Source organism: Primulina huaijiensis, chromosome 13, assembly GCF_012295235.1.
Source record: "Primulina huaijiensis isolate GDHJ02 chromosome 13, ASM1229523v2, whole genome shotgun sequence".
Taxonomy (NCBI): domain Eukaryota; kingdom Viridiplantae; phylum Streptophyta; class Magnoliopsida; order Lamiales; family Gesneriaceae; genus Primulina; species Primulina huaijiensis.
In genome coordinates this window covers 4,496,915-4,522,212 of record NC_133318.1, presented here as the reverse complement: position 1 = coordinate 4,522,212, position 25,298 = coordinate 4,496,915, and the positions used below count along the sequence as shown (strand labels likewise).

The following is a 25,298-nucleotide window of genomic DNA, read 5'->3' as shown; positions in this document are numbered from 1 at the left end:
AATCTAAGCATTTAACCATTTAGCTTATAAAAATCATTTATCAAGCAATCTTAAACATAAATACCAATTAACTCCAAAAAGCATTTAAACATGTAACTTGAACATATAAGCCATGTAAACATGCATGTGCCATCATTGAAATCATTTAAACTTATAGACTTGAGACTTGACGACTGAGATTCCTGGAACTGGCGGTGGCACAACCCTTTACAAGAATCGTTGCTCTGATACCAACTGAAACGTCCTATACTGCCTCCTTTTCTAAATTGCACCAATAAGAAAATAACCCAACCATCTAATTATTTAAAAATAATAACTGCTATAAAAATCATTAAATCATAAACATTCAACCAAACCTAAAGCTGACATTTTTCAAAATAGCATGAACATCTTAAATCCTCTCAAAACCACTCCTAACCATAAAATTCATATAAATATTCAAAGTACTGTTTAATCATCAGATGTGCGGAAAACTAGCAAGGTCCTCGGGTTCCCGTGCACCATCAGTCCGATCAGATCAATAATCAAGTCCTAATGTCTCAACAGAAACATTCTCACCTGCATCATTCACACCTAGTGAGTCTAATGACTCAACATGCCTTAACTATTATAACAAGTAATGCGTATATATTAACATGCAACAATGAAAACAAGCTTGTAATAAAATAACTTTTACAAGAACATTTGCACAAACTTAATCATTTCTTTTCATCTTTATACATATACATTTCCTTTTTGGGGGAAATCGGTTCATTAATTGTGACCATCCTTTCATCTTTCGATCGATTGATCAATCTCAGCTGTAACCATGGTATCAGGCGGTGAGTCAACAGTAACCACTTTTCTGTTCTGTGCCTTGGCCTATAGTTGGCGGGGACACCAGCAACCACTTTTCCGTTAATGGGCCGTGGCCTATGGAAATCAGGTGTTGGGTTCCCTCGGGACTTTGTCCCTCAGGAATCTTCATTTTCTTACCGTCACAATCAAATCACTTCATTCAAAACATTTTCATTATTTCCACCACTTTAAAAAATACATGCATAAATATAATTTTCTTTTTAAACCGAGCATGCGACATGTCTTTTAGAATTTATCATTTTTCATCATAAAAATTCTATAACCTTTCAAAATATACATTTTTAGCATTAATTACAATTATCCGGACACTGCTAAGACTCCTAAAATTTTCCAGGTGCAAAATGACCGTTTTTCTCCTGAAACCCTAACTTTCCCATTTTACCCCTGGAACTTAAAGCTTCGACCCGAACCCATCCAAACTTACCATAACAACTTAAAACATGTAATCATTTCTTAGACATAAACTTAACCGCAAGACTAAGTTTCATAATTCGTTTTAAAACTTAGACCAGAGTCCCGGTTTTAACCCGAATCAATCCGAAACTGAACATATCTTTTCCTAACTCGAACCAAGACTCGACCATCCCATTACACCCCAACCTAACCTCGGTCCAGACCGTAACAACCATCCCTAAACCTGCTGCAACCTTTGGAGCGGGAGACCGGCCCTTGAGAAACACCCATCAGCCATGGGGTGAACTCGATCCAAACAAAGCCTAGCCATGGACGAGCCTATGATTAGACAAACCCAAGACCTCTCTAGACCATCATGACTCAGCCTTAAGACCGGCATACAGTCCCTACACCGAACCATGCACAAAAATCCCAAACCACGCGCATTTAGTGATCGTGCGGCCAAGCGGCTTTGTTCCAGCCCTTGCCCCCGAACCAAGCACAACTCAACCCATCCAGGACCACAACACAACCCTGATAGGTCTTCTGGATGCAACCCAACCACTGCACACACCCTGCACCCACGAAGGACCAAGGCCGAACCCTAACCCTTGATATTCCCATGATTTCGTTCAGCTCTTTCTCCCCTCTTTACTAGACCTGTCCAACCCCATCTAAGACTCCTAGACATCCCTCAAATCATGCCCATACCATCCCTAACCTGGCAGCCCCTTAAGCAACATCAAGGACGTGAGTCATATAACAAGAAATCCAAGATTTTCCATGCTTTAACCATAAAAACGAAAATAATATCATGATATCAGATTTTTCATACAAGAATATATATTCACACATAATACAGCTTGAATGATGAGAAAATGAAGGTATAAGACGTGCCTTTGCGTGATTCACCCACGAATATTCGAGTCTAGACACGTAGGAGCGTTGCCGGAGGGACAGGGAACCCTTTGTTGTGATTTTTGCCTTCAAAACCAGCGTGAGACAGCCTTTGGACATCCGTGTTTGTGCGGCTGATGCTAGGGAAGAGAGCCCTAGTTTTATTTTATTTTTAACGTGAGATTTGTGGAGAAAAATATGCTTGGGAGTCAAGGCTTTTGATATAAATAATTAGGTAGACATCTAGGCCCAATAGTCCTGGTATATAGGTCCATTAGTGCATAGGAAAAATATCTCGTTTAGTAAAGTTTTCGAAAATATTATCCGAGTCTCCAAAAAATCCTTATTTTTGTCGAAAATCGATTACTGGTTTAAAATATGACTCGACGTATAAAAGTATCTCACTAGACATTATTTTCGAAATTTACACATTAATTGCACCATTTATTAAATAATTAAAAATAATTATTTAATAAAATAAATTTTCATTTAACAGTCCCGGTCTCCGTTCCTCGGTCAAGCCTCGAATAACCTTTGAAAACATTGATTTATGGATTCTAATAGAAATTCTTATTTTTTAAAATGTAAACATGCCTACTACATTTAATTAATGTAATTAAAATAATTTAATTAGACATTTTTCATTTTTCTTATATTTGCATGCAGTTGGATTACTCTCGTAAACACTCACTTTAGTAGGACTTATTCATTGCCTACTGAAACTCTTAACAACTTCTTGCAACTTGAAAAAAGAATTCTGAACGTAAAAAATCTTTCTGTCGGTTACAAACTCACACAAAATACAATATACACTTTAAAACAATTGTGAGTAAATGTTCAGCACAAATGATATGTGAAAAGATCTGGTATATATCTTAAGAGTGTGCTAGAATAATCTCCGCAAAGTTTTGAATCTCTAAAAGAATAAATAGCATATTGCAGATTGATCGAGAGTCTCGAGAGCTTGCTGGATCGTGAGAATCTTGAGATGACCTTTTAAAGAAGACTTTCAACGTTCAGATTCGAACAGATAAAAATCAGTCTTACCAAGGCCATAACCAAAATAGTACTGGATTTCACTTGCAAAAATAAATGCCCGCGATACTGAAATTCAATGGTCATGATGTTTTTGTTTGTATACTCTAAATATTAACTGATTATCAAATTTGCTGATAAAATGTCTTCATCAGTTAAGGAAACAAATCTAATATTGTAAGCTGCCGAAAATATAATTTAGTAGACAGTAAAATAGTATGACCAGTCAGCCAATATGGTTTCTCCAAGTTCGATTGATCTTAATCAGTTTTTCTAAAAACATACGAGATGTCTGTTGAATTACGAACCATTAAAATCGTTTGTTTGTCGAATTTTAATAGCTTCCGAGATTTTTGTTGACTTAAGACACACCACCAAAAATATAATTACTTAACAATTTTGATGAATTTTTATCGTGTATTTAAAAGAATTAAAAATATTTTTAATGTGTAAGAGTTAGCCGCTCATTGTCCGTGCAACCTCATGACACTGACGATCATCTCCCGCCCTCTTCGACCCCAGACTTCACATTATAATCTCTGAAAATACTTATTAAATCACGTTAAACCACTCTCGATGAATGTGACATTAACATTCAAAATAAGTTGCCAATATATAAATAAATAAAATTATATATTTTAATTAAGAGTTCCTTAATAAAAATCACAAATCAAACGCCAAAATGAGATTTATTTAACAAGTGAAAATTTTAGCATCTTTACGCATGGTCTTTAAAATAAATTTTCTGAGTAGTTGCTTGACATTATAATTTTAAGAAATGGGAATAAATTTTATAGAAGCTTTCTAATCATTTATTTAGAGCGTTAATATTTACATATATTTTTCTTTATCTAAAAAACTAGAGATATTAAATTTTAGCCCGAGATAGCAATAACTATTGGTCACTTTGTCGGATTTTAGTAGAAAAATATATGAGCTGGACTTCTTGGATACGCCCGTGGTTTTGGAACTCGTTTGTCTTCGTTCCTATCACACCACCTGATTTTAAGTGGAGTAAGTCTCTTGTGAGATAATCTCATAGATCTATTTCCACGAGACAGGTCAATCACATCCATAATTAAATAGAAAAGTAATATTTTTAAAATGAAAATGTTAATCGGGTCGGATTCAAGATCCGTTTGACAAAATTGATCCGTAAGACGATCTTACATGAATTTTTTTTTCTTTCAGTTTTATTCGATATAATGTGAGTGAGGAACCATAAGATTGGACCCCATATATTGAAATTCATTCAGAATCTATATGATAAAATGAAAAATCAGTGAGACTGTATTTCATTCGCGTGGGTGGACATACAAACATAACAATGGATTATAATAATTCTGTCAATCAAATATTTTCATTTCACGCAACGACATTTGTGTTTATTTTTTGAAATTAACTACTATTATATATATTCTACGTCATTTTTATGAATCAGTTTCTATAATGACGTTATTAGTGCGGTATTCCGTCGCTAATTTTAGTATTATATCACATTTTACATCTTTTAGCGACATTATACAAATCGTTAAATAAAGACGACACTAAAGAACATGAATTTTTATGATATAGCAAGTGGATTGGATTCAAAATATAATGAATTAATTCAATATCAGTGCAAAATTTTAAAAGTTGCAAAGATAAATTATCCAAACATCAAAACACAATTCAAGAAACTCCATAAATACCATTAGATTATATAATATTCTCAGAAGAGATAAAAGTAAGTCATAATATTTATGATAAAACAACACCAGTATGACAGAGTTTAGCTATATCAACGTAAAAAGGGACCTATGAGGCACTCCTTTCCGGCTCCGCTTCCGGTAACTTCCATTATGGGGTTCCCTTGCCACCGCTGCAGCTGCATCCACCGCCACCGCTCTCCGGGAATGAGTTTCCGCTCCAGACCCACGACGCGAAATAGTAACGTCCCCTCCAGCATTATATGCTTCCAGCTGATCAGATTAAGTCTAAAATTAAAGAATTTTACCACTATCATATTATTATTATTACTACAAAAAAAATACATACCTTGCAAGTTATAGAGCAGAAACGAAAGCGTCCGGGCTCAGTCAACTTTCTCCGGCAAACACTGCAAGCTCCATCCCTTCCAATAAGTGAACCAGACCCATTATGTGGGAGTGGAGTCAAAGATACCACCCATTTCTTGTTGCATTTATATGGCTATATATAAATTACAAGAAAAACAAAAAAAAATTAACTATATAATATTAGTGAAAAATATAATTTTAAACTTTTGAATAAGTTGTTTTTAAGCCGTCCTCACTCATACGCACCCAAGGAAACTTTCCAGGAGGTCACTTGTCTCAGAATTGGCAAAGAAATGATGACAACACAGGAAATGCATTAAATGCATTGATTGGATGCCATCATTATTGAGCGCAATGATTAGGTAGCTTTGTATATCAAATTTGACAAAAGAAGCATTTAGATAAGAAGACACGTTTTCACATTGACGAAGAGCTCTATAAATAGATCTCCCTCTCCTCGTTCAAAAAACATCTCTTCATCGAGTTCTCTCTCATCTTATATCATTTGAATGATTAGTTCTATAATATTTGTGAGGCATATGTTCTCTTGTATAAAGAAAGTGTTTGTTCTATTTGAAAACACAGTGAGTGGTTGTACACCATAAAATATTATAGTGGAATTCTTTTCATTTTGTCCGTGGTTTTTATCATAATAATTTTTAGGTGTTTTCCACGTAAATCTCAGTGTCCAGTTTTATACTTTATTTTCATATTATTATCTCAAGTTACCGCCCGTGAAACCAACATGAAGTTTTCTAAGGTGCATATGAATGAGGTTAGGTACCTGAATTCTTGTACAATTGATATAATTGTTCATTTGATCGAGCAGGACGACGTCCTTGTAGACATGCCGGTAGATCGTGAGCAAGTCGTGCTCTTCGTGGTGGTCGGATTTTACGCAATACCTGCAAATGGTGGCGTCGCAAGTGATGCAATACCTGTTCAAGTCGTTCCTTTGGGTTTCATGGTATCGACATTTATCGAAGAATGTCTTCGATAGAAAGCCGTAGAGCCATTGTGGCACGTCGTTTTTACGTTCAATGGCTTTCTCAACCTATAAAAAGAAATAATCAATGTTGATTTAAATGCTAAAAATTTAACAAATTAACATTTCTCATTATTTATTTTTCGCCGTTAGATTTATTTATTCACAATATAATTATATGATAAAATAAATATAAATGCAATCCAAAATGTGCATTCGAAATTATTTCAAAATCATATATGATGAGGAATTTCAAGAAGTATGGTTAAAAAATTGCGTGAATTTCTAGACGAACATGAGAGTTATAACAAGCATATACGATTTATTGTCTTTTTAACGTATAGTTAGATAGTTGTCGCAAAAACCGTATTCCGGATTCAATGGTTTTAATAAACTCCCTACAGTAGTTCGTCTTGGGCCGAAAGTGTTGAAAAACTTGATTCTAACACGAGTATTATGAAAACAACCATTATAATAATTTAGAAATGCCCCAAGGAAAAGTTTCGAAATTTCCTGTCTCTTCTTCAAAACAAAATCCTATTTAACATATATAAAATGAAAATTCCAAAAAAATAACTTTTATATACCTGTTTGGCAGCTTCAGCATTGGAGGTACTCATGGTTATTAATAAAAATGAACAAGTTTAAATCTTAGAGTATTATTGTACTGATTTAATTGGAAATTCAGATGANAATCTTTTCTACTGTATTTTAAATGAATGTTGGAGACTCATTAATTATAAAATCTTCCACCTTTTTGTTTGATGACTGGATAATTAATTCTGCTAATTAATACAAAGCTCCAAGCAATTAAAATGGATGTCTCATTGTTCTGGAATGTTGAGTTCAATCTACCGTCAATGTATTGAACATTTATTCTTACATGTGATGTCTACGATCTTTTTATATAGACATATATATAAAGATGAATGTGAATCAATAGATACATCCTTAAAATATTGTCTCAAGGATAACATCTCATTAACCTTGGATGAAAAAAATCACATAATCAGAGGACGACCGCGACAATAATCACAATTTTTAAAATGTAAAATTATAATTTAGCTAATATATGGGTTCGTTTTTCGCGAAATTTCAAGCTGGTCTGTTCGCGGAAAATCTTGAATTAGCGTTCTTTTTTTTTTCTTTTTACCTTTTTTTAATTATCACTAATGGCTTACTTTTAGAAAACTTCATTTCATAGATTGTGGAAATTTGCATTAACTAAGAGCTTACCCAAATTTTATTTCAATAATCTTGAAAAGGCGTAGGGTGAAAATAAATCACTTGAAATGAGACAACCTTTTGAGGGATTCTTTATTAATTGTTCACTTTAATGTGATTGGTAAGAAAAATTAATTGTAAAATAAAATATTATAGTGATGCATCGCATTTGCCTCAAAATCAAAACTTTTGAGTGTAAATTGTCTATATATTATTTGAAAGTATAATTTATTAGAGAAATTCAAAAGTTAACGTGAAATAATATTATTTGAAAGAGTGATTAATTTTCCATTTTTATTCAACAAAAATATGTTATTTATAGAGTTTGTGAGGTTTATATTTTATTTGGAAAAGAATGGTAACATTAAAAAAATTGTTTTTTACAAAGCGATGATGACTAGAATATAATACGTGATAAGAGATTAGATTGAAACATTTTGATACGATGGCGTATATTAATTTAAATCACTTTAAACGCGTAACGTCGCAAAAGCATCGATCATACCATCTTTGACGAAGAGCTTAGATACGGATAACGACTTTAATAGATAAAAACATATACTAGAATGTAGAATGTATGGATAAAAAAAAACATAAAATTAGGAAAATGTATGAGAATAAGCAGTTAATATAAATTCAAAAAAATTGTTTTTTACATAGTGAAGAAATATTAATTAAACGAAAAATGAAATAAATGGACAAAAATTCCAAACAAAATAAATCATGAACATGAAAAAATAATAATTAAAAGGATTCAGAATCCAAGATTTTGATATAATTTCATATTTATGATTAATTTTTTTTATAATAATTAAAATATATTATTAGACGGCTCTTTGCTTTGGAGTTTGAATTCCATATCGTTGATGGGATGGATAGATTCTGCAATCACTTGAGGAAATGTTGAATCTTTGCCCACCAAAAATTAAACCCATTTTCCAGCAAATCTCCTTGCCGGCGTTCGTATCATCTGCCGCCGCACTGGCGTATCCTTCACAGCCGTCATCACCTTACCTATCAAATTTAGCCACTTCAATACTCAATTCCAGGAGCCCAAAACAAGCGCTCGAACTCTTTGACGCGGCCTCCAGAACCATCAATCCAGCGAGGACTCTGAAACTCCACTCCGCCATTATCCATTTCTTGACCGACGCGAAATTGTATGTGAAGGCAAGATGTTTGATAAAAGACCTCATTGAGATTTTAAGAACAAACCGGAAGCCTCATAAAGTGTGTTCTTCGATTTTCAATGCACTTTATCACAGTCGGACTTCGGAGAACAATTTTAATGTGTTTGGAGTGTTGATCGTTGCTTTATGCGAAAAGGGTTTTGTTGATGAAGGGTATTGGGTGTACCGCAGGTTGGGCAAGCTGCCTGCTGTTCAAGTTTGTAATGCACTTTTGAATGGGATTCTGAAAACGGGCCGGGTAGAGTTCATGTGGTATGTTTATGGAGACATGGTTCTGAAAGGTGCATCCCCGAGTGAGGTGACTTATGGTATACTAATCGATGCTTCTCGTGATCGAGGGGATGTTGCGAAAGCCAAAGAGTTGTTCGATGAGATGATCCAAAAAGGGTTGAAGCCAACGGTTGTGAATTATACTACACTTATACACTGCCTATCTTTGGAGAATAAGATTTCTGAAGCAGAAAGCTTTTTTCGGAGGATGCGAGAAGTTGATGTTGATCCTAATGTGTACACTTACAATACTATAATGGATGGATATGCTAAGATGGTAAATGTTCTGAAAGTCCTTGAACTGTATCACGAGATGCTAGATTATAAAGTTCTGCCGAATTTTGTCACCTATTGCATCATAATCGATTTATTTGCCAAAATGGGAAAACTTGTGGCTTTTAGTAGCTATTTTGTGCATATGGTGAAACTAAACGTTGTTCCTAATGTGTATATATATAACTGTATTATGGATGGATTCTGTAACGCTGGTGATCTATCTTCTGCTGAGGACATGTATCTGGAGATGGAGAAATTCGGTATTTCTCCGGATGTTTTTACGTGGGGTATACTTATGAAGGGCTACTGTGGAATTGGTAAAGTTCAAGATGCAGAGCATGTTTTTTGGAAGATGAAAAATGCAGGATTAATGGCAAATTCTGTGGTGTATAATACATTAATTGATGGATATTGTAAGAACGGAAACATGGAGAAAGCTCTGGAGATTTGTTCTCAAATGGTGGCGAATAATTTGCAGCCGGATATAGTTACTTTCTGTACACTAATAGATGGATACTGCAAAGTAGGAAAGATGGATGCCGCCATGGGACTTTATTCAGAAATGGCAATCAAAGGTTACAAGCCCGATGTGGTTGCATACACTAGTTTGATTGATGGGCACTTCAAAGGTGGTAACAAAGATGCAGCTCTTAGACTGCACAAAGAAATGATAGAATCTGGAATTGCTTCCAATGTCTTTACAGTTAGTTGTTTGATTGACGGGATGTGTAAACATAGTAGGATCAATGATGCAATCAAGATTTTCTTGGAACAATCTCCAGCTGGCTCCGGTGAAAAAGTAGGCCAGTTAGGCAACGATAATATACGCCGTGGTTCCCTAAATATTGTCACATATTCTGCCTTGATCAATGGTTTGTGCACAGATGGTCAGATTTTTAAGGCCAGCAAATTTTTTTCTGATCTGCGAAGAAGTGGGTTACGACTAGAAATCTCTGATTATGCTGTTATTATAAAGGGCCATTCTGTATCCAAACATGTGTTTGATGTTATGATGCTGCAAGCAGATATGCTAAAGTTGGGCATGCTGCCAAATGCATTCTTATACAAGTTACTGGATAGGTGTTATCAGGATATGGGTGATTTTGCATCCGCCATGAAGTGTCGTGATTGAAAGGGCGTTGTTGATCATAAAAGAACATGAAATAAATTAAACTGTGTGTATCAGGAGTTAGTGTCGTGCTTTGGTGTTGTCAACACTAGCACACAACATGCAGCAGAAATTAATTATTTAACACACACGTAAACTTTAACAAATAAATATCAGATTTAAATTATGCACAAGCATTCGTACTCGTACAATGCCTCATGGTGAAAATTCACTATAAAATATGTAAATTTTTTATACCAAAACAATAAAAGTGAGAATAACAATACCAAATTCTTTGACAATCCAAGGAATTAAAATGTATCAAAAACTTAATGTAAATACTAAATGCATAAAACAAAAAGGTGTGTTGTTTAAAACCAAACGAAACCACTCTAAACCCAACATTTCACGCAGTGTTGTTCTTGAATGTCGCCAACACCAATCAGCAACACAATAAGTATGTGAATGAATCACACAAACTCTTCGCATGAAAATCTTCAACTTTGAACTTCTGTATGTTCAGAAAAACTCCAGCAGCTGCGCAAAGTGATCAACCGATCACACGAAAAACTTCAGCAGCTACACAAAATGATCAACCGATCACACGAAAGCTTCTCATCAAAATAGGATCGGCTCTCGTATTTTTCTTCTATGCAAGAACTCCTCTGCCGACCACACTGAAAAGACTTCACACACGCCTGTAAGGCACTACATATTTATACTCAATGCTCGACCTAAAAATAATTCCATAAAAGAGTCCTAGAAAATATGGAAACAAGATTTTCATTAGGGATAAAACTCTTTTAAACAAGGATAAATTATCTTAGAGATAAAAATCATATGAAAAACAAATCTTATAATATCTAGAAATAAATCAAGCAAGATATTATCATCTAGAAATAAATTATCATCTAGAAATAAATCAAGCAAGATATTATCATCTAGAAAGGCAAAATCTTAAATCGATAATTTAGGAAAAATTAATAAAGGAATAATTATTTCTTTCAATCTCTCCCTTTTTGTCTTTTTGGACAAAACATCCAAAAATGATAATCTTGGCAAGCATCGCAATGAGTTAAGCTCCCTCTGAGTTATTGTGTATATCTCCCCCTCAGCTAAAATTTATCTCTCCCTGAATTAAATATGTTAAATTAAATATGTTGTTGACAGTGTTGTCAACACCATCGTTAGAACATTGAAAGCATGCGAAGATATACAAAGGAAAAAGTTCATTCAACAGCAAACAAATAAAAGAGCAAACCGATATAAAAGCAAAAGCAGCTTTAATTCTTTATTCTTTGTCTTCCTCTATGTCTTTAAGCTCATCAGTCTCAACTCTTCCAGATGCTTCAGCATCATCATCACCACTCATTGTCTGTGACATTTTTGGTTCTTCTACATACTCCTTCTTTTTGGCCAGAATGTAGGCCAACTTCCAACAGTAACCTATACTCAGCCACTTCTTCTTCATAGTAGGCAATGAGATCTTTGGCCTTTTGAATTTGTTGCAAACCAAAATCAATTTGGGACTATAGATGAGAGCAGAGAGCATGACGTAGCCTTCAAGAGTGGAAGTGGATGTGGACGTTGTGTTGCCAACACCAGTGGCAACACCAATCGCTGACCAATGTAGATCCAGTTTCCTGTTACCCTTGAAATAGACAGGAGCGATCTTTAATGTTTCGCTCACATCAGAAACAGTATCATCCTATTCTTTGAGGAACCCTTGTGACTCCAGTATTCCAAAGATCAGGGATGGAAAAGGGAGCTTTGTTGACTTCAACCCACCCTCGGCGAATTGATCAAACCGTTTTGAACACAAGGTTGCCAAAAGTGAAAGATCTTCCCGTCACAATAGCAAATAGCACTATTGCTTGTGGCCCGGTAACCACAGTCGTGTTGGTGGAGGGAGTCCAATTGCGTGTTGTTATCTTGTGAAGGACTGAATAGAAAGAAGTTAGACTTGCTGCAGACAGACACATCGGGCGACTGGGGAATTCAGTGTTTAGCACACAAGTTAGTACATTAGCGATAGCATTGATGTCTGCAGTAATTTCATCTTCTTCATCCGTGGGGATATTGTAGAATTCATTGATGACAGTCAGGGAGAAATTGAAAATCATAGCAAGCAGTCCTCAATCTTTGAAGAATGCTATCAACTTTTGTTGGCCATACGCCTCCATATCAATGTTCTTCTCTTCAATAAATTCTCTATTCACATAGAGAGACCATAGGACTAAGGCAGCTTCATTGTAGAACTTGGTGGAAAAAGAATTTCTCACATCATAATCAGAAGAGTCAATGTTGTCAGCGGTGTTGATAACATACAGCTGACAACATTGGACTCAACATCAGCAGTATCTTCAGCCACCTGTAAAATGTGAGAGGGAATTGCACGCACAAAGAAATCACGAGAGCAAGCAAAAATTGTGAGGGTAAATGAGACCAAACAAGAGTAATTATCAGGGAAATGACAACAAAACATATATACTCTTACTCAAAAAAAAATACACCGATTCAATCCTTCAGCTTCGAAAAATCCGAATGGTGACGGTAATAATTTGCAGACTTGATTTCTAGTTTACACGTCATACCCTCATTCAACGGTAAAATTGATTCAAACTCGTGTTAAGACGATTCTAGAAGATCATTCAATGAAAACCCACGTCGATTATAACCCACTGACACAAGTAGTCACATAAATTCAAAATCTGGGTAATTAAGGTTTTCATCAACCGTCATAGGTCAACACTGATATGTCACTGCACATGATGAATTCACGAAACAAAACTCAATATGCATGTCTTAAATATACCTCTAGTATAATGAATTATCGTAATGTCAGATATTGTATAAATTGTGTTGTGTCTGAATTTGATGTTGGTAACACCACTGAGTTTTAGTCAAACTTTCATAAAATTTTCTTTTGATTCAGAAATGGTAGCTCCCACAATAGAAAAACGGCCTTCAATGGACTCCTCTAGGTAGCTTTTTCTATTACTATTTTTACTTAAAAGTGGTAACTCCCACACTAGAAAAACGGTCTTCAATGGATTCTTCTAGGTATTTTTTTTCATTTTCTTCTAAACAATTTTTTTTATTTACCTCTTTTCTGTTTTTCTCCTTATGCTCACATTTTTCAATTCATTTTTTCACATTAGACAAGATCATGATTTCCATGACTATCTTCAACTACTCGATGCCTTGGATTGAGCGTAATTCACTCTTCAATATTTTGATTGGAAGTATGAACACTCAGAGGTATCTTTCAGAAATTGCCTTCACTGTTTAGACTTTACACAAAACAAGATGAATGTGAATGTGAAAATGAAATATGTCTAGCATCCTATTAAAAACATGCATGCTTGGTGTTGTCACTGGTGTTGTAACACCGGCGACAACACGCATGAGTGATCATTGTGCACACAAGCTGAGAGACTTCCGAAGGTTGGAAAATTTCTCAAAATCCAAAGGTTTCGTGAATAAATCAGTCAACTGGTTTTCAGTCCTAACAAATTCCAGTCAAATTATGCATTTTTCAATCAAATCTCGAATAAAATGATGTCTTATGTCTATGTGTTTTGTTCGATAATATTGAACATGATTATTAGAAATGTCTATAGCACTAGAGTTGTCACAATATATAGTCATGATGTCACTGTGAAAACCATAATCCTAATCATTTGATTCATCCAAACAAGTTGTGAGCAACAACTAGTAGCTGCTACATACTCAGACTCGGCGATGGATAGGGACACACGATTTTGCTTCTTACTGTACCAAGACACAAGGTTATTCCCTAGGTAGAGGCACCCACCTGATGTGCTCTTCCTATCATCTAGGTCGCCGGCCCAGTCAGCATCAGAAAAACCTACCAAATTTGTGTTTTTCTCTTGTGAGTACCACAACCCTAACTCTAGTGTACCTGCAATGTATCTAAGAATGCGTTTCATAGCTTTTAGGTGTGATATTTTTGGATTTGCTTGGTACCTAGCACACNTATAGCTTTTAAGTGTGATATTTTTGGATTTGCTTGGTACCTAGCACACAAACGGACACTAAACATAATATCGGGGCATGTAGCAGTTAAGTACAAAAGACTACCGATGATGCTTCGGTACATGGTGTTGGTGTTGTCAACACCCTCAACAACATCATCTTTAGACAGTTTTTCACTTAACCCCACGAGAGTTTTCATATGCTTAGAACTATCATTTGAGAACTTTTTAAATAGATTCTTAGCACACTTGGATTGACACAGAAATATACCATCATGAAATTGTTTAACTTGCAATCCAAGAAAGAAATTCAACTCTCCTACCATGCTCATTTCAAATTGTGATGACATGCACTCAACAACGTTATCAACAAGGTTTTGTGATGATGCACCAAAGATAATGTCATCTACATAAACTTGACAAATCGAAACATCATGCTTCAATTTTTGAATAAAAATGGTTTTATCAACATAATCTCGTTTAAAGCCCAAGTTGATCGAAAAATCAGCCAACCTACCGTACCATGCTCGTGGATCCTGTTTCAGTCCATAGACTTTCTTCAGCATGTAGACATATTCCATGCGATGTGGATCTTCAAATCATTGTGGTTTACTTACATATGCTTCCTCATTCGAAATTCCATTTAAAAAAGCACTGTTTACGTCCATTTAATACAATTTGATACGCATATGGCATGCTATGGCAAACAACAGTCGAACTAACTTAATTCGGGCTACAGGAGCGAAGGTCTCATCAAAATCCACCTCCTCAACTTATGTATACCTTTGAGCTACCAACCGAGCCTTGTTTCGATCAATGTTACCGGATTTATCTGTTTTATTTTTGAAAATCCATTTCGTTCCAATAACATTGATATTCGATGGTCTAGGAACCAAATCTCATACATCATTGTGCACAAATTGTTCAAGTTCTTCATTCATTGCATTGACCCAGAATTCGTCTTTTAGTGCATCGTTAATGTTCTTAGGTTCAATGTGAGACACAAAAAAAGAGTGACTTACCTGTGAAAATGTGGATATCTTAAAGACTAAACCAATAATTTTGCGTTAGTCAATTTTTTTTTTTTTTGTCTTGTTTTCACGTCATCATGCACCTCACCAATAATATGTGATGATGGATGGTTCTTCTGAATCTTGCTTGGAATGTCCTTTCCTTCATTATTAACCCCATCATCATTGTCCTCATCATCTAGTGTTTCTGTTTGGTTCAGAGGCAGTATTGCGCTTGGTGTTGTCTCACGGGTCTCAACTCCACACTCAACACTTTTTTTGGTCAGTGGCTTACTTACATCCAGCAGTCCCTCAGTATCATCCTCCTTGATTTTTCCTGTTAGGTTTCAAAATCATCAAACACAACATTAATTGATTCAATAGTTGTCCTAGTTCTCAAATTAAACACACGATAGTCCCGACTATTAGGGATGGCAATAGGTAGGGTATGGGTCGGATTTCATACCTCCATCCCCATACCCATTTATTAAATTCATCCTCATACCCATCGTGTATTGAATTTCATCTCCATCCTCATACCCATCGGATTATCGGATACTCATACCCTACCCAAATACTCAATTATCATATACAATTAAATTTTTTCAAATTTAAATTGCTTCAATGAAGTTATGAATATTTAAAAAATTATTTAAATGAACAATAAGGAAAATTATTCACGCTTTATAATAAGTGCATTTATNATATATATTTATATATATTAATTTAAAACCCGCCTCCATACCCGAACCCGAAAATACACATACCCGATTACCCAATTATTTAATCGGGTCTAAAAATCCCTCCATACCCTCTTCTATTCGGGTCGGGTATCGGATCCTCCAACGGGTTCGGAGGAAATTGCCATCCCTACCGACTATTCATTGAGTATCCAAGAAATAGGATTTTATAACATTTCGAATCAAATTTTGCAAGATGATCTCGATCATTTAAAACGTAGCAAACACAACCAAAGATATGAAATATTTAAGGTTTGGTTTCTTTCCCAGATAATTTCATAAGATGTTATGGTAGATCGACTCCTTAAAAATACATGGTTGGAAATGTGACATACCGTGTTTAAGGCTTCGGCCCAAAAACATTTTGACACATTCTTGGAGCTCTTGTTCGATCCTTGTTCGATCTGGAACCTCAAGAGTAGTCTATTAACTGTTTAACTACTACTACTGTTCCAAACTGACCATTAAGGATTGATAATGAGGTACCTGTCCACAAGATAGGAATGCCCTTGCATGACCCGAGCCATTTCTTGAAGGGTTTGATTTTTCCTTTCAGCTATACCGTTTTGTTGAAGAGTTTTAGGGGCTGAAAATTCATGAATTATTCCATTCTTGTCACACAAACACGCAAATTGAGAATTTTCAAACTCCTTACCATGGTGGGTTATGACCTTGGCATGTAGTTTTTTGAAGGCGTCAAATATGTCTGATTTCTCTCTAAGAAAACTTACCCAAGTGAAACGTGAGAAATTGTCAACACAAACAAATAAGTACTTCTTACCTCCTAGGCTCTCCACCTCTATTGTACCCATAAGATCCATATGCAAGAGTTCAAGACACCATGTTGTCCCAAGTTTTTGCCACACTTGGTGTGGAACACTGGTTAGTGTGGAACACTGGTTTGCTTACCTTTGTGATATGGTCCACAAATGTATGCAGTTCCTAAGCTTAAATTGGACATACCTCGTACAACATCATATTTACTAAGATTCTTCAATGTCTTGAAGTTTTCATGTCTCAATTTTTGATTCCATAGATCGAACTCGCTTACTTTGCTATTTCGGTAAGCATGGTATTCACCCAGTTGGTAGCAGTTGTCGGCAAATCTAGATCTTTTGATAACACATACATTAGTATTATCAAAGACTTCACAATTAGTTTTGTTAAACTTAACATGAAAGTCATCATCACACAGTTGAATAATGCTTATTAAGTTTGCGTTGAGTCCCTCAACATGAAGCACATTGTGAAGTTTAGGAAGCCCATCCACATTTAAGATTCCTTTGCCTAAAATTTTTTTTTTTGCAACATCTCCATAGGTCACACGTCCACTTCTTACTTCAATATAATCAGTGAGGTGTTCCTTGGATCCAGTCATGTGGCGTGAGCACCCATTGTCGAAATATCATATACTTGCAACGTTAGTTTTAAAAGACGTATAAATGACATTGCAATTAATAACGGCTTTTGGTACCCGAACTATCTTCACGAGAGGTTTCTTGACTGCTGTGTTGCGCCTGGTGTTGGGAAACATAGTGGGCAACACCCGATTTGCGTGCCAGTTCATATAGTCATTTCTCAGCTTAAAACAAAAAAGTTCGATGTGCCCTAACTTATGACAGTATTGGCAAATAAAGCGGTGTTTCCTTTGTTTCGGTTCGTGCATCTTGCTTGGGAGAGTCTTTACCACATAATCAATCTTCAAAGGGATCAGATCGACTTTCTTTTTTTGTGAAAACAGTTGATTGTGATCCGGAGTTGGAAGTTCCTCCATGTTCATATGTGCTTTTCACGTATCCAAGACCAACTCTACTGTCATTTCCCATCATTACCATCATCAAGTCAAGTTTTGTTGATCTTGAGTTGAATTTTACAAGAGTTTTTGAGGCCTTCTCAAGATCATCCTTGACTCTACAAAGCTCAAGATCCTTTTTGCTAAGCACAGCTTCAAGTCGAGACACACATTCTTTTAGATCGTTATTCTCTTTAGAGAGAATCAAATTTATTTTATTTCTTTTGATCCAATCTTCATATAGCATTTCATACATAGCCTACACACTCTCAAAGGTGAGTTCATCCGAATCAACATCTTGGATTTCATGATTACTTGAGTTACTGTGAGATTTAACATTGAGACACAATGATTTTGAAGTGGTGTTGCAGCCTGGTGTTGCAACACCGTGCGGAGTGACTTGCAGCCAGCATTTTTCTTTCAAAACAGCAGACAGGGAAGAGTGTTCTTCTCCTTTACAAGATACCAGTTCTTCTTTTGAGTCATCATCACTCAAGGAAACTGGCATGACTTTGTTCTCACGAAGCCTGTTGGCACATTCATTTGCATAATGGCCGAATTCAGAACATTCTCTGCATTGGACTGAATCTAATCTCTTAAGATTAGGTCGAGCCATCAATTCATTTCTCGGCCTAAACTGTCCTTGAGAAAGTGTAAGTATTTTATTCTTTTCAGAAACAACAAATGGAAGTTTCGATGTTTGAACGATTGTATTTTGTCTCTTATCCTTTTCAGATAATCACCGAACTTCTTCGTTATCAGCGAGATTGAATCTTCAAATAGGTCAGACTCATTGACTTCTTGAATTAGATCATCAAGGGAATCGTCAGAAATTTTGAGTGCAACAGCCTTCCCTTTGTCTCTTTTCTGTAAGTCTAGATTCATCTCGAATGTCCTGAGTGAGCTGATAAAATCTTCCAGGTTAAGTGTAGAAGTGTCCTTAGACTCGTCAATAGCACAGATTTTGATGTTGAAGCATTCTGGGAGGGATCTCAGGACCTTGCTAACCAGTCTTTCATTCGACATAGGATCACGGAGACTAGAAGCTTCATTTGCACGCAATCTTCGATCATATTCAACAATAGTCTCGTTCTCCTCCATTCTCAAGTTTTCAAATTTGAAGGTTAACATCCTGAGTTTTGTTTTGCGTACACTCTCAAACCCTTCGCAGTGCTTCTGAAGAATATCTCACGCTTCTTTGGCGGAGATGCAGTTGGTGATAAGACTGAACATCTTGACATCAATAGAGGTGAAAATAGCATTGAGCCCCTTTGAGTTAAAATTTGAGGTTTGGACTTCATCATTAGACCATGCACTCTCAGGTTTAACTCAACTGTCGCCATCAGCATCAAGAAATCTAGGTGGTGATCAATCATCTACAACCCGTTGTCAAGCTCTTTCTTCGATGGATTTTATGTACATCATCATCTTGACTTTCCAAAACACATAATTCGATCCATCTAAGACCCGTGGTCTAAAGGCAGCACTTGAAGCCAATGTGTCCATTGAGCTATACTTGAATTTCTTGTAAAAACAACAGTAAACAAGAATCAATCACTTAGTATATCAAGAGTTGGTTCTGATACCACTTGAAATGGCGTTGTTGATAACAAACGAACAGAAAATAAATTAAACTATATATATCAAGAGTTAGTATTGTGCTCTGGTGTTGTAAACACCAGCACACAATATGCAGCGGAAATTAATTATTTAACACACACGTAAAATTTAACAAATAAATACCAGATTTAAATTATGCACAAATACGAATACTTGTGCAATTCCTCATAGTGAAAATTCACTAGAAAAATATGTAAATCGTTTACATCAAAACAATACTAGTGAGAATAACAAAACTAAATTCTTTGACACTCCAAGGAATTAAGATGCATCAAAAACTCAAAGTAAATACTAGATTTATAAAACAAAAAAGTGTGTTGATTAAAACCAAATGAAACCACTCTATAACCAACACTTCAGGCAATGTTGTTCTTTAGTGTCGCCAACACCAATCAGCAATACGATAAGTATGTGAATCAATCACACAAACTCTTCACACACAAATCTTCAACTCTGAACTTTTTTATGTTCAGAAAAACTCCAGCAGCTGCGCAAAGTGATCAACCGATCACACGAAAAACTTCAGCATCTGCACAAAGTGATCAATCGATCACACGAAAGCTTCTTATCAAAATAGGCTCGGCTCTCATATTTTTCTTCTATGTAAGAGCTCCTCTGCCGACCACACCGAAAAGACTTCACACACGGCTGTAAGGCACTACATATTTATATTCAATGCTTGACCTAAAAACAATTCCATAAAAGAGTCCTAGAAATTATGGAAACAAGATTTTCATTAGGGATAAACTCTTTTAAACGAGGATAAAATATATTAAAAATAAAAATCATATTAAAAACAAATCCTATAATATCTACAGATAAATCAAGCAAGATATTATCATCTAGAAATAAATCAAGCAAGATCTTGTAATCTAGACAAGCAAAATCTTAAATTGATAATATCAATTTAGCAAAAAATAATAAAGGAATAAATTATTCCTTTTAGTGATGAATTATCAAATTCTGGCTTGGATGCAACAAACGATTATGTTACTCGTTCCTTCACGTTTTGTGAACAATATTTTTGCAGATAACAAGGATGAAATATAATAACCAGAATGGTGATCCTTCATGGTAATATTGACTTGTATATCAATATTCATCTCATATGGTGACTGAGTTAGGGAAAGATCCCAGAATGGTGTTTTTAGTTGCCATAGCTTTTGGTGAGAAAAAAGAATGACAAGAAAGTGAAGGAAGCAACTGAAAAATTGAGTAAATAAGTTAGAAAAAAATAAAAAATAATAACTTGGTTGAGCTCTGCTTCCACTAGAAAAAACCGTTCAATTAGCGACGGAACTTACTTTGCCACGGTTTTTACAAAAACTGTGGTCGAATTACGATATGTATTTTAACAGTCACTAAATTAACGACAGATTTAGCGACGGAATGTACATAGCTCGTGCAACCGCAACAAATGTCAAAACAAAATCTATTTTCCTATGATACAGTTAAAGTACACTTATGACGATATTGATTTGTACCTGATTATTACTGTTGGTATTTTAATGGGAGAAATATGTTCGTCAGTCATATCCAAATATTAATCTTGAAGTTCCGTCTTCTTCGTACCGTGTTTCGAATGTATTTAGGGAACCACAAATGATTGCACCTTCTGATTTTGCTGGTCTCGATAATAATTTGCAAGAAAATTTTATTTTCGAGGAAAATTTGGAAACTGAAAATGAGAACTTCAACAATCACAGGAAGTTCCTATCTGAAGATCACCCACTACGTCGCAATAAGCATGTGTTTGTCTGCGGTAGAAGAGTGTTGCATTCTGCCCCTATTGTTAAAAAGGGTGATCAATTACTTACTGAGTTGAACGATTTTGGTTTTAGACCCTCATATGAGGTTGACTCTGATTCAACAAACAAATAGTTATATAATTTGATCAAATGTGGATGAAGAAGATGGATTATTTTCTGGGAGCTTCCGTACAAGGCTACCAACTTGATAAGACACAACTTGGATGTCATGCATGTTGAGAAAAATGTTTTCGAAAATATTTTTAACACAGTGACAAATATTACTGGACATACTAAAGATAGCGTTAAATTAAGAGGGGATCTTGTTGAAATGGGTATAAGACTAGAGTTACATCTTGACGGGGTTACTCACAGAAGTATATCGTGTCATCACATGACTAGGGTCACGACGATGACAATGGACAGGACGATGATGATGGCGATGGCAATGACCACTACGATTACGACGATGACAAAACCGACGCACATGGTATTTTATTATATTTTGTTATAATTTTTATTGCACTTCTTAGTTTAAATATGAGTCAAACTTTATTTATTTTATATAAAATATCAATTGAATTCAGTTGGATATATATTAGCTTAATATTTTTTTTCGAAACACGGTTAGCAAAATTTATTATGTTTGATAAATATTAAAATACATTATAAATAAATTTACAAAAAAAAAATTGATATATTAAATGTTAAATATAAAATAAAAATTTGATTTTTTCTTAAGAAATATACTAAATTTAGCAACGATTTTTGTTAAAGGTCAACGACGGCTGACTTAGTAACGATGGTGAGAACCGTCGCTACACGATTCTTTTTCTGAATTTTGGTCAGTTTGTGTTGGGACACCCATGCCATGTAGAAATATTGAAAAATAAATCAGGGTCGAGTGTACATGTGATGGGTTCTTGGGACAACTTATCCGATGATCCTACGCCTCAACTAGGACTTGATAGCTTCGGAAGTATCTCCATCCAATATCACATCCAGAGAAATTTAGAAAGTTCTGAATTTTTGTGTAGTTCTTTAGATATACAAGTTTTGCATTTCAAAATATGTTAATATCAATCAACCCCACAATATTGTTAAACTAAGTCTCGTTTAACCTCTCCCTCTTGGTTACTCGGATATAGGTCAAATATACAATGATGTCTTTACAGCTTGCAGGCAAGCATTTTAGGAGATACACCGATTATGATAAATGGGAGTGTCCCTCCCGGCATATCCGAAAACGGGAGTAAAGTATTCACACGACAACAACCAGTTCCATTCTTATAATTCAAGTTTACATGTCACAGAGTCAGAATGAAAATAGCGATACATGATATCTCCTATTGATCTTAATATAGCAACAGCGAGCACGATTCTTCGACATAAGCACACATTTATTTCTGGGAACATATTCACTTCCAGCATTAACAGGTACCTGATACCATTGAGGTTAAGAATTTTTCTTGTGTTTCTTGTCCTTCCACTCTTTGATGTCAGCATCAATCTCCGCCTCGACTCTAGCACGAAACCCTGGGTATGGCTCATATCCAAAGGAAGACTGCAGAGCCTGCAAGCAACCAAATAGTATGGAACAGTAAAATCACTTGATACCAATACAAATTCTGTGAATTTTGCAGAAGATTCAAATACAACCAATAAGTTTACCTCTAGTAATACAAAGAAAGGTGCCATGAGGAATGCTTGTGCGAGATTGTCCAGCAAAGCAGGTGCTCGCTTCTACAAATTTTGAGACAATTGTGAAGAAAATGCTTCATGGAGAAACGAGAAGAAAGATACACCTGGCTCCCACAAGATTTAAAAAGGTATACTCTTGGGTGTAAACCGACTATAAAATGCTTACACCTATCACCTCTCTGTAAATACCAAAACATATCCAAAAAGAATATTCGAGAGCAAAAAATCCTCAAATTTTGTGTAGTTGAAAGTTTAAATTTCACAAGTCTGCCCTTCGATAATTATGCTTTCATCTGATAAATTTGTGTAATTTGGACAAATCTCTAGAGCGAGATTCATATAATTTTCACAAGGAGAATGATGGAAGCAAACGATGAATGACAAATGATCAAAACAAGTACCTCAAACACCCCGTGGCCTATGAACTGTCCAGTCCAGCACAGTAATTGAGATGCCAGAACAACCTGGTTCAATGATGGTCATCGACAGCAATAAATCAAACTTTAATTTGGAATAATGCATGAGGCTAAACCATAGTATCGTTGTACAGGTGACAAGTAGAGTATGATTACGAAAAAAACAAAAGAAAATCAAACAGCCCATCATAATTTTCCTTAACATTTAGTAGAGATGAACAAATATAAAATTTCCGTCGTGCTGCACCGATCCACGTCTATTTTTGAGGGTTAAACTCTCGAAACTGCACAGTAGCAGGGGACAGAGGAAGTTCTCCCCATATAATTCAATTCATTCCTCACAAGAACTAAGATAGAAAACTTTCCAGAATTGCACTACTTGATGGAGGTGCTTAAAGCTCTGACAGTCAAGACTAGCTGGAGTCCTCTAGAAATAATTTGACCACTTCTATTACAGAGATACAAGAAACATTCAGAATATAAATCTTTGAGTGTTGTGTCATAAGCAAAGAGCTAATAAATGCAGTCCAAATAAAATACTTATCCTTCAATAAAGAGATAATACTTATCCTTGAATGAAGATTCGTTCGCTTTGTTAAGTAAGACCGAGGTAAAGGAAAGGTAGGAAAACCCAACCAAGAACGTCCCATGGTTAGCAATTTTAAGAATAAACTAGAAAAAGTTGGGCACCGTATCCAACTGAAATTAATCCCTTAAGGATTCACGTATCAAGCATGAACTGAATGACATGATCAAAATTTCGACAACTTAAAATCAAAAGTTTCAATTCCCAAAACACAATAAAGCCCCCCGCGTCGAAATTCCCTTTTCCGCATCATACCAATACCAAGATTAAACGTCTCCATCATCACAAGCAATTGTAAACTCAGATATCCTATCATTTTTCCTTGTTCAATTAGGCTGCATGAGGAGGTTTTTTTCAAACAAATAGCCCCTTAATTAAGAGAGTTCAACACTAATAAATCATAATGCACAAAATAAATGATTGAAAAGTCGTACAAAATCTAAACCCCATAATGTTAAAACACCGAAAAAAAAGAAACAAGACTTGAACTACCCTCCAAGCTAAAGAGAACCCTAGGCTACGAGCAAGAGCGATGCTCCCAATCCAACATAGGAAAACCAAGAACGCAGCCAAAGAACCCGCTTTTTTGTCCAACCCAACATAATAAAAGGCATAGACGACAGTGAACAAGAACCCGTAATTGAAAATCAAGAAACCATCGTCCAGTGATTGAATCGCAGAGAGCTTGAACAAAGGTGGCGTGAAATAGAGAAGAACCAAAGCAGTGAACAGAATCGGCCAAACAAATATCATATGGATGAGTATATTGACGGGATTGCTGTGATAAGCTCCGTAAAATGAAAAATGCTTCTCCAAATCAAACAACCCCATCTCCGAAATGAAATTTTCTGAAATGGGATGTTGAAAGATTCGACTTTTATGAATTTATATTGAGTTGCTGGAGCCCGATGGTTGAAAGAAAAAACACGTTGATTTATTAAATTTCTCGAAACACGATAAAGTTTGCGGATAGGCTGCGATTAATGAATTTGACCTATTACAAACTTCTTACAATTAATACCTATCGACTAATAAAATAGGACAGGTCTCCATTTGGTCTCCTCCTTTTTCATGTCAAGTTATCGATTTTTATAAGATAAATTTATCCAACATATGAAGTACTGAAAATAAAACTCAATACCATTGAACGAACTAATTCGACCTCAGATCCAGCTGGAGAAATATTCTACCACATTGAAATTTCCCAAATATTTTTGGAAAACTTGCGAATTAGCTCGATTTATTTACGCAGGGGACGAAAACGATCTCAACTATTTTAAATATTTCAAAGTGTCTACGGACAAATATATTGAATAAGTTGCTATAATCGATGACAAGAACATATCCGATCCACATAGCCACTCACAACGCGGGCCCATTTAAAAAGCCCAATT

General features: G+C 35.4%; 2 protein-coding genes and 1 long non-coding RNA gene across 3 annotated transcripts; 1 reads left to right on the top strand and 2 right to left on the bottom strand.

Moving 5' to 3' along the window:
- Positions 1-4,844: 4,844 nt before the first annotated feature.
- On the bottom strand, positions 4,845-5,364 carry LOC140991001 (uncharacterized). Its single transcript, XR_012177756.1, has 2 exons — positions 5,221-5,364; positions 4,845-5,144 (listed from the first exon to the last, which is right to left on the bottom strand). It is a non-coding gene; the product is annotated as an uncharacterized lncRNA (long non-coding RNA).
- A 2,895-nt stretch (positions 5,365-8,259) lies between these two features.
- On the top strand, positions 8,260-10,384 carry LOC140990834 (uncharacterized). Its single transcript, XM_073460656.1, has one exon. It carries the CDS (start codon positions 8,350-8,352, stop codon positions 10,315-10,317), a length of 1,968 nt encoding a protein of 655 aa, XP_073316757.1. The 5' UTR covers positions 8,260-8,349; the 3' UTR covers positions 10,318-10,384.
- A 12,077-nt stretch (positions 10,385-22,461) lies between these two features.
- LOC140991719 (2-hydroxy-palmitic acid dioxygenase mpo1-like) lies at positions 22,462-24,847 on the bottom strand. Its single transcript, XM_073461838.1, has 4 exons — positions 24,397-24,847; positions 23,304-23,366; positions 22,873-22,944; positions 22,462-22,774 (listed from the first exon to the last, which is right to left on the bottom strand). Exons 1-4 carry the CDS (start codon positions 24,733-24,735, stop codon positions 22,658-22,660), a joined length of 591 nt encoding a protein of 196 aa, XP_073317939.1. The 5' UTR covers positions 24,736-24,847; the 3' UTR covers positions 22,462-22,657.
- Positions 24,848-25,298: the final 451 nt, after the last annotated feature.

Bases quoted from the DNA above. Each gene is read 5' to 3' on its own strand.
- LOC140990834 (XM_073460656.1), top strand. From the start codon at position 8,350: ATGTTGAATCTTTGCCCACCAAAAATTAAACCCATTTTCCAGCAAATC.
- LOC140991719 (XM_073461838.1), bottom strand. From the start codon at position 24,735: ATGGGGTTGTTTGATTTGGAGAAGCATTTTTCATTTTACGGAGCTTAT. The intron at 23,367-24,396 runs GTAGTTCAAGTC...TCATTGAACCAG, and splicing joins GGTTCTCTTTAGCTTGGAGG to GTTGTTCTGGCATCTCAATT. The intron at 22,945-23,303 runs GTACTTGTTTTG...CAAAATTTGTAG, and splicing joins TAGGCCACGGGGTGTTTGAG to AAGCGAGCACCTGCTTTGCT.